A 9,639-nucleotide genomic window follows, 5' to 3' on the forward strand; every position below is an offset into this window, starting at 1 on the left:
ACATGCACACCGTGAGTCAACGTGCACATATCTGATGCTCATAAAGTGAGCGATATCACATAATTCACATTTTTTCATTCTTGAGCAAGGAAGGAGGGAGGCTCTGAGTAATGTGCTTTTGGGTACTTATCCCGTCATTTATGAAGGGATAGCTGAGGTGAAAAGCGTTGTCCAGGACCAATAAGGGAGAACGAGGCATCTGTGATTGTCATGTTTGTGAGAGCCAATTCACAGCATTTCACTTAACAGAGTTACTTGAAATTTCATTTTTTGTAAAGGCCAAGAGCTGGAAAGTTATTTATTTGTTTGTGGGTAGTTTTGGCTCACTGCCCAATAACCATTTATGTTACTGCCTCTTAAAGGCAGAAGAAAAGGTGCGTAATACTGGCCCTTTAAGAGCCTTAGGCTAGCATCACAGGGGCAGTTGAGATTGATCGCAGATTAGAGAACGCGGTTTCTTTACCGCAATGTTTACCTTTTATTTAAAGTATTTTTGTTTAAAAAGCTTTGGAACTACTATAGACTACATTTATTATTTTATTGAATCAAAGACAGACCTGTGGATTCTTTTTTTAAATTTTATTTATTGTATTTGAACCTGGGAAAGCATACAAGTAAACCAGGCAGCCAGAAGTCTCAACCCGCACAATGTTGCTCAACAAATAACAACTATTTTTGTTTGTTTTCAATACGTTTGTCATTAATATTATTTTTTTAATCTTGAGCAATAAGTGTTTTAGACATGACAGTGGGATGTATGTAGCACTTGTCCCCATGGCAATAAACGAGCCACGTTGTGAAAAAGAAAAAAAATCTCACTCACTTTCACCGCTTGTTCTTCTACTTGCATATACTGCACTCCAACAGTCATTCCGTCTTAAAAGAAGCGCACTTCTTTTTTACTTTCGCTGGATGAGTGGATGTGTCGCTGCTTGTTCGTTTCTCAAAGAAAAGAGGTTAGCATGTGCATCTCTTAATTCCGCACTGTTTGCTAGCTTACTTGCACTGGGTGTATATGCAGGGAACGTTTCTCTCCATGCGTTTGATTGAATGAATAGTGTAAGTGAAATTTATCGTATCATTGGCTGGACACTTGTCACTCGCTGTCACGATGCACAATCTGATAAGATGAGGTCTAATATTAGATATCACTTAATATGTTTATATTGCATTTTGTTTTATGCGCAACATAGCTTTTCTTGTGCCCTGAGAACATACGAGCAGTGCGCAATTGCGCACGCGCGCAGTTTAGAGGGAACACTGCTTACAGGGTAACCATGAAGGCAAAGCACGGAACAAGGAAAAAAACGAACGGCGGTGCATAGCCAACGCAGAGAGTAATACGATGCCGGTTAATGGCAGAGGGAAGGCAGGTGCACAGCCGATGACCCCAGTCCCCTGGCAAAAAAACAAGAAACAGTGCTCATTTATTCTCTCCCCCACCCCCCCAACATATTTTGAATGATGCTTATTGAGGATAAGTGGCTATAGAAAATGGATGGATGGGTGGATGAATGATTATAATTCCACTAATTAATTGATTTATACAATATTTTAGGAGATTATCCCATACACACGCTGCATGTTGTCAAATTGTGACCGGCAACAAGACCTCTGATTCTTTGCCTTCTCCCTCCCTCCACCCCTGCTGGCATGTTACAAGGATGCTACTAAAAATGCTAATTATTATTTGTTTAATGGCATGCTGGAAAATCCACCTGAATTACAGTATAAACAAAGCATATAATTCTGGTGGATTATCCTGAATTACAGTATAAACAAAGCATATAATTCTGGTGGATTATCCAATGCCATTGTGACATGCATTTATGAAATCCAACAACATCCAGGCACACACATCTCAGAGCACACTATCTGTCAACCACTTCACCGCATGCACTGCAAAATAGACAGTGTGCATGAATGCCAGTCTTCCAGAATAGGGCCCAAAATGTCATTTTTTGGTGGATAGTCCAACTCTGGTTTTCATCAAATATTGACTAGTAGTTGCAGTTACAAATACTATATTTTTCCTACCAAACTTGCCTCATTTTATTTTTTAATTGACTTTACCTGGACTACTTCTAAAAAAATCGTAACTGAGCTGCAGTGTGAATGTAGTGTTAAGACAAGCATTACAGTGGCAAGTTTTACCAATAGAAGAGATATCTAAAGTTGCCTGTTTGTTGAAAGCAAACAACATTTGACACCATCAAATTTAAACAATGTAATTTTTGTTCTTTGTACTGCTATATCTTTGTACCCCTAGCTCTATGTCCGAAGGAGGAGGCCTGATAAACCTTGTATGTTTCCCAAGATCCTAATGAAGATAACAGACCTCAGGAGTATCAGCGTGAAGGGTAAGTTCAATGCTAGCGAGCATCAGGACGTTTATAAAACAAATATCCATTTTTCTATATCAAACCCAAATATTTTTGGTCTAAAATATTTAAATTTGTTCCAATCTTTGCACAATACACATGTTGATATGTTGATCAGTGCAGGGTTTTTTTTTGTTTTTGTTTTTTACCAATGGGGGGTGATCTGTCTGCCACAAGGCTCCCCTAAAAATACTTGCAATGCCTGACATTGCTTACACCAAATAGATGATATAATATATGATGTGATATGATATGAATGTGTCAGAATGTGCTGTCGCCTGCCATTTTCCTACACAGAAGCACGAAAGTTTTAGTTAAAATAAATATGTTTGTAAAACACACCTAGACTATACGTAAATATAAAACAATCATAAAAAGAGCACAGCGGTGAACAGTGTGTATATTGTGCCATCCCACCATGAATTCTTATTATGCCACTGTGCAAACTAATGAAGCCCCGTATATTCACATTTCAATGTTTACAAAATCTTTTTTTTTTAAATGGAACGCCAGTATGTGAGACTTTTGTGCTCGCGAAGCTATAAAAGTATTACTTTGGAGGTCTTTGTGTCATCTTCGTGCACGAATGCACGAAAACTTGGGAGTGCAAGCTCTTTTGAATACAACTGGTTTGCAGGACTGTGACGTCACGTGACAGACACCACTTTACCTTAAGATGACGTCATACCAAGCTACCAGGCAAAACAAGTGCGGGTCATGCGTTGTCATTCATCAAGCAGAGAATAGCGCTTTTATCAGCTTTCAAATATCGTATGAGGCTTCAGTGTTAAGGCCAATGTATGCGCATGTGTAGTGATCTACAAATGAAGCTTTTTTGGGGGAAATTTTCTTTTTTGGAAAATAGCGTCATTTTGGGAAGCTTCTACAACACCTAGTGACCTTTGCTTTATGGCTGCTGTTCTTGGCATGTGTGAAGGTGTGCAGTCCAAGTCATGATGGGTTGATGAGGCGTTATGGAGCGTGTTGGCACAGACACATTTTGTGTTGGTACTGTGTCGATATTGTGTTGTCAAATACTGACACCTGCAGGCAACCCACTTGGCAAACTGAACTGACCTAGTGTATACCAGGGGCGTCACTTGACCTAATAAATTAGGAATTATGACCGATACTTATAAAGTATTAAATATAATGAATGACCTTATGTCAAATTTAATATACTATTTTTAGGTAAATATTTATAGGTAAATGTCAATTCGCCCAATGTAATTCAATGGGACTTTTTGGAATAGAAAATGAGGATTTGTGGGAAAAAGATAAATATTTGGAATAAGAAAAATATGTGAAGTCCTCACGTGAATATGTAGAATAATATGACATCAGAAGTATTAAAATAGAAAGCCTTCTCACGTTGGCCTGGTACATTAACCACCGTATCAAGCAGCCTGTTGACGTAACACAGATAAAATTCTAATTGACAACGATAGGGACTGTCTCCCATTGGGAATGAATGTTGAATTGGTTCGAAAAATGTGGAATTACGGAAGAAATATCTGCAATGTGTGAATTGTTGGAATGTTGGGAGGGATGACGCGCTCGCAAGGCAGTGAAGCAACCGTGTGATTTGGCTCGTTTCAGCGGTTGCATCGAATCGACAGACGCACTCCTTTATAAACACAGTTTGGCACATTTTTGCTGTTTCAACGCAGTTCAATGAGTTAATGTGTTGGTCACGTGTTTGTTTTGAATCAATGCGCGCACCGACACGGGGGCTATTCCCTGAGCTCGCTACATGCATCGGCGCATCGGTGTTGCTGGGCCCATCACTAAGTTCAAGCATTGCAGGGTGTCGAGTGTGCACTCGACAGCCATTTTGACAGTGGGAAGACGGTCTGGCAGGAGAGCTTTACGTGCACGTGTATGTCTGCCTGTTGGTGCGTTCATGAACGTGACGGTTGGTCAATGCCACTTCGTCACAAGCATTCATATAAACTATAAATTGGTCTGTAATGGCGGCGCGGATGACTTGCAGATCGACTGACTTTGCTTGGTAGCTCGGGGTACCATCATCTTAATTTGCATATCCAGATCCACGAATCCAAAGGAAAGCTTGATACAAAGATGCGAACCGGTGTCTTGTGAGGTCAAAATCGTGCAAACCATAGTTGTATTCAAAACACTTTGCGCTTTCAAGTTTTCATTTCGTAAACTTTTCGTAAACGCACAATTTAGAGTCATACTCATACAAATTGTTAAACACACAGACATCTTATTGACAGCCATCTTACTCCATAGGTGCCAAGGAACTCTCTTGGATTGATGTGAAGAGTTTCATTTAGACAAAAATAAGTGCTTTCCCATCAGATTTTGTTTTGCTACCGGAAATTCTTCATCTTTCTTTTGGTTGGGCTGACATCAGTTACCTACACACGTTTTATATCAGTAACTTTATTTTTATTTTAAAATCGGGTTTGAAAATAAAAAAAGGCTTATAGTAAACGTTTCGTGTTTATTATTCAACTCTTTCTCCACACTTTTTGACATCTAGGAGCAGAACGAGTAATCACCCTGAAAATGGAGATACCCGGCTCCATGCCTCCCCTCATCCAGGAAATGCTGGAGAACTCTGAGGGACTGGAGTGCCAAGGTGCCGGAAGAGGAAAGGGAAGAGACAGAGGTGGCACGGACCACGAGGGATCAAAGAGACAAAATTCCACTAGTCCGTCCCAAGTGTTAGTTGCCTCTACCAGCCGGAGCCCCTCAGCCAGATACCCATCTCCGTGAACTCCCACTCCTACTACCACCCATACAACAAGACTGATGTGGGTTACTCCTCAATGGAGTCTGAATGTCTGAACCCATCAACTTCTGTGATGACATGTAGATGTGCACAGCGTAAATAAACTGTGCAACACTTTTTGCTTGTCTAAATTATGCTGTTAGAACTACAGTATTGTCACGTTACCAAAATCTTTTTGCAAAGATTGTATAGATTACCAGTAAATTGTTTCGTTTTTTTGTTTGTTTGTTTGTTTGTTTGTTTGTTTTTGTTTCTTTGTGCGTGTTTATACAAAAAAGTAGTGTATGTAGCTCCAGCTGTCTGACCTCTGAGCAACAGGACATTGTCAAATAGGAACAGATTTGATGAAGGATTATAGGGTTAGTCTATATATAGATGATAACCCGCTTATGCATTTTTTTTCTCATGAAAAGCCATGCGTGTTATGCAAAATCAGCGTGTATTTGTATGTAAAAGATGCTGTGACACACTGAAAAACATATTTTCTTAAAATCTCTTGCGTATATACTTTATATATTTTATCCCCCCAAAGCGGCTGACACTGTCAAGAATTGTTCCCTTGTTTGTATCAATTTTTCCACTCAACCTTCCAGTCTCCCGCACCCTTAAGACACATCAGGGAAAAAAAATGTACAGTAAATCAATTTTACAGACTCACTAAAATAAAATTGCATCTGAAAGCAAATAGTTTGTGGCATCTTATAAGAAGATGTTTAGGGGTTGTTTTAAAATGCCAACAAACAAGTCCTATTTAAATACAGTCAACCTGTGGGCGGGTGCGTATATAGTTTGTGGCATCTTATAAGAAGATGTTTAGGGGTCATGTCAAGCATATCTGAATATGTCGCTACTTGTACCACTTTGTACCAGTCCACACTGCCACTGCCTCCCTTTGTATGCATTGCTTCTGCCAGGTGCAAATCTTTTTTACAGTTCCAATGTTTTCCTTATTAAAGCAGACCTGGCTATTATTTATGTTGACAGCTCTTTTATCTGCTGGCGTAGTGATGCATCATAATTATTTTACAGTGGCTCGCTGACATCCTCTCTTTTTAGTTTCTGTCTCTTCAATGTATATTTAATGTTGGGCGGAATTTCGCCACCTCCAAAACAATAACTTTGTTCAGGTTGCTAATGTGCTGCCTTGCTTGTCATCAACAGGTGGCGAATTAGTCACAACAAAAGCGCAACCCAAATGATCTTAATATGCCAAAAATGTGACTGGCATCCAAGCTTCTCTCTCACGGCAATGTTCCAAAGAAATTCCATTTGCAATTTTCTTGCCACATGCAAGTCAGGCGTATCTGATATCAAACAAAGCGTTTACCTGATGACGTCACATGAGCCCTCTGAGCATCCAAAAACCTCCGTAGGCTCGTTCTTCGACTGGAATGACTTCATACTGCTGTTTCAAAAAGTCAACGAGGCCTCGACGTCATCACGGCTCATGCAGGGCTGAGCTCACGTTAAATGAGGGCAGGGCAAATTTAAGCCCAGGTACATGTACTGTATAGAATTGTAATGATTTTCTTCTTCCTTATCCTGTACAGTATTACCATTTATCATGCACCAAAGTCCATTAATATCAATGTATATAAATTAGGTACCAAAGTATTCATGAAAAGTTCAAAACGTGTATTTGGGATTGAATGTTGATGAGGAACAAGAAGATGCTTGGGTAATCAATGAAGAGAACACTGGAGTGAGGACCAATGGCTTTTTATTGATGAGCAGAGCAGAAAAGCAAGACAAGGCTGAATTAAAAGCTGAGCTCAGCAGGGTGCAACATCAAAATCAAATCCAAGTCCTGGCTTTCACCACTGGATGACACGAGATTCTACAGCTCCACCAAGGAACTTGACAGACGTAGTGGGAGTCTAAATCATTGCATTCTCTTAGTTCGCCTCCAGAAAGCATGAATATCCATCCATCCATTTTCTAGAGCCGCTTATCCTCACAAGGGTCGCTGGCTTGCTGGTGCCTATCCCAGCTGTCTTCAGGGGAGGGTGCTGTAGGTGATGCACTGTACAGTAACTAAAACCAGCAGCTCAGGAAAAAAAAAAAACAACGACGAACCCAGACTGTGTTCCGTCAAAGCAGAAGCTACGGGGAGATTCTCAAATATAAATATTGCATAGCAGGGATCAAATTGAGTCAACTAATGTACAGTAAACGCTGGTTGCCTTGCAATTAATACAGCTGCTAAGGCGACTTGTACTTGTATGCCTCGTCATATCTCAGTTAACACTATACGGAGTCGTCTGCCTGACCAAATATTTGATGGTTGCTTTAGTCCATGATCATTTGACCCAGTTTACTTTTCAGCTAAATCAACACCAGTTGAAATGTGAACATCCAATGTTTGGATTAAGAGCATAAGAAGTTTGACATGGGTGAATAAAAAAGAGGAATGTATATGCATAACTCCATTTGTGTTTCAGACTTGGGCTTTTGTCCCAGGGAGTATGAATCCCTTTTGAGCCTGCCCTGATGCCCATCAGCAAGGCACTTTTTGGTTCAACAAATATTTTTGTTGTGCTTCATTGTATCTTCAATGTTGTGTCTGCAAAATCACAGTAAATGTTGCATTTATATGCATGTACAAATAACAAAATACAGTACTGGGAGTAATGCGGTAATTACTGTAATGCATGGCTTTTTCCTGTAACGTGGTACATTACAAACAAAAAATAATATTTTTACTTGGTACAAATGACAGTAACACGCGTTACGATGCATTATAATTTATAGCACCCCCAAAAACGCTCCTAAACCCTCTTTAATTTTATAATAATAATTGAAGTAGTTGATAACATGAATGCAGTTCATTTAGTTGCCTTGATATGGCGCTGGTGTATTGTTTGTAAACAGAGAACTTTATTTTGGTCGTTTTATTTCTATGTTTTTATTTTACATTTCCAGCAATCTAGGCATCATTTACAAATCAAAGGGAGCAATACGATTTACTTTGAGCATGTAAGTTTACTTAAGTTTAGTTTAAGCCTTAAACAGCTAGATTTAGAATGGCAAATACATAGTTTCAGGTATGATGGTGGGAGTAATGTAAAATGAATGTACTTGTAGTGTGAAGCCTTACATTTCAAATACGGTAATATGACAATGTAACTAATTACTTTGGAATGACAGCAATAATTAATAAATTCTGCATTACAAGTTTTGACGCAATTTGCCCAACACTGAGAAAATGTATTGTGTATATCATTTTTAAATTTTCATTTAATCAACCATCACTATCATAGATATACAATATATAATATATATATATATATATATATATATATATATATATATATATATATATATATATAGCGCTATTCTACCTTGGGTACTCAAAGCACTTTACACTAACTAGTCATTTACTCTTCATTTTGTACATAAACGGCATCTGTAAAATCTCTAAGGTTTTAAAATTACCGTAATTTCCGGACTATAAACCGCACCGGTATATAAGCCGCAGCAGCAAAACTTGACCAAAAAAAAATCTTTTACCACGGATAAGCTGCACTGGACTATAAGCCGCAGGTCATAACTTCAGATATTTATGCAAAAAGATGGTATATAAAAGTTTGAAAAAAAAATACATATATTTTTAAAATCGTCTACCAACTGCAACTCTTTAACAGCATTCTGTCTTCCATTGTTTAATTGATAGATGAATTTAGTGAACATTGCACACACTGCACCTAAATTATATATACAATCATAATATTATAATTACAATCATATACTGCATACTGTATATCAAACAAAAACCTTTATACAAGCTCTTTATGCCGTCCTCACTCCGAAGCGTCGTGTTTTTCGCCAGCTAGAGGGCTGGATAACAACGTTTCAAACGACCAGACTGTCTTTCCTTTTGCTCTGCTTTATTTGAACAATGGCCATTGACCATTATCCTCTTTAGGTCGCCGTAAAACTAGAAAAATAAAACACGTAATCAGCTAATGATACATAGCACCTCTCGAGCTAACAAGCAAAGTTGCACAACGAAAAAATAAGTCTTATTCCAATGTCTCTAACAATAAATTAAACAGATGAACAGTGTCATAATTTTGACAACTTATGTACTTACGGACTATTCTCGTCCAAGGCAAAACAAAATAAGATCAGCAATCCTCGAACATTAACCTCTCGTCGAACATTAACCTCTCGTCTTTGCGCGCTTCCACATTGGATAACTCACGTCTACTGAGAAAAACAATATTTCGAAGTAACCAGAAGAGGGTGGTCTAAGTCTATGTACAAATCTTGAACAACACAGGTGGTAAAAGGGCAGGATAAGCTTATTCAATTTAGACATTTTTTAAAATTATTTTTAATAATATATTTTAAAACTCTTTTTGACACAGCCATTGCTTCATATCTTTGCAGTTCTGTTTATTAGTTGTTCCATAAACTGACTCCTTGAGCAGATACACACATTTGCTTGACCGGTGGGAAAAAAAGCAAATAAGGCACACTGGAATATAAGCCGCA

General features: G+C 38.5%; 1 protein-coding gene and 1 long non-coding RNA gene across 2 annotated transcripts in view; one reads left to right on the forward strand and one right to left on the reverse strand.

Moving 5' to 3' along the window:
- LOC148410152 (retinoic acid receptor alpha-B-like) overlaps positions 1-6,113 on the forward strand; it is a 30,780-nt gene extending 24,667 nt beyond the window's left edge. Inside the window, exons 8-9 of the mRNA XM_088436841.1 lie at positions 2,270-2,360; positions 4,891-6,113. Of these exons, the coding sequence (XP_088292967.1) occupies positions 2,270-2,360; positions 4,891-5,126 (327 nt within the window). The 3' untranslated portion in view covers positions 5,127-6,113. The remainder of the gene's footprint in view (positions 1-2,269; positions 2,361-4,890) is intronic.
- A 2,895-nt stretch (positions 6,114-9,008) lies between these two features.
- Positions 9,009-9,337, reverse strand: LOC148410153 (uncharacterized). Its single transcript, XR_015868087.1, has 2 exons — positions 9,236-9,337; positions 9,009-9,079 (listed from the first exon to the last, which is right to left on the reverse strand). It is a non-coding gene; the product is annotated as an uncharacterized LOC148410153 (long non-coding RNA).
- Between the last annotated feature and the right edge of the window lie 302 nt (positions 9,338-9,639).

This window comes from Hippichthys cyanospilos, chromosome 16 (assembly GCF_059441005.1).
Source record: "Hippichthys cyanospilos isolate Australia breed blue-spotted pipefish chromosome 16, RoL_Hcya_1.0, whole genome shotgun sequence".
In the NCBI taxonomy this organism is placed as follows: domain Eukaryota; kingdom Metazoa; phylum Chordata; class Actinopteri; order Syngnathiformes; family Syngnathidae; genus Hippichthys; species Hippichthys cyanospilos.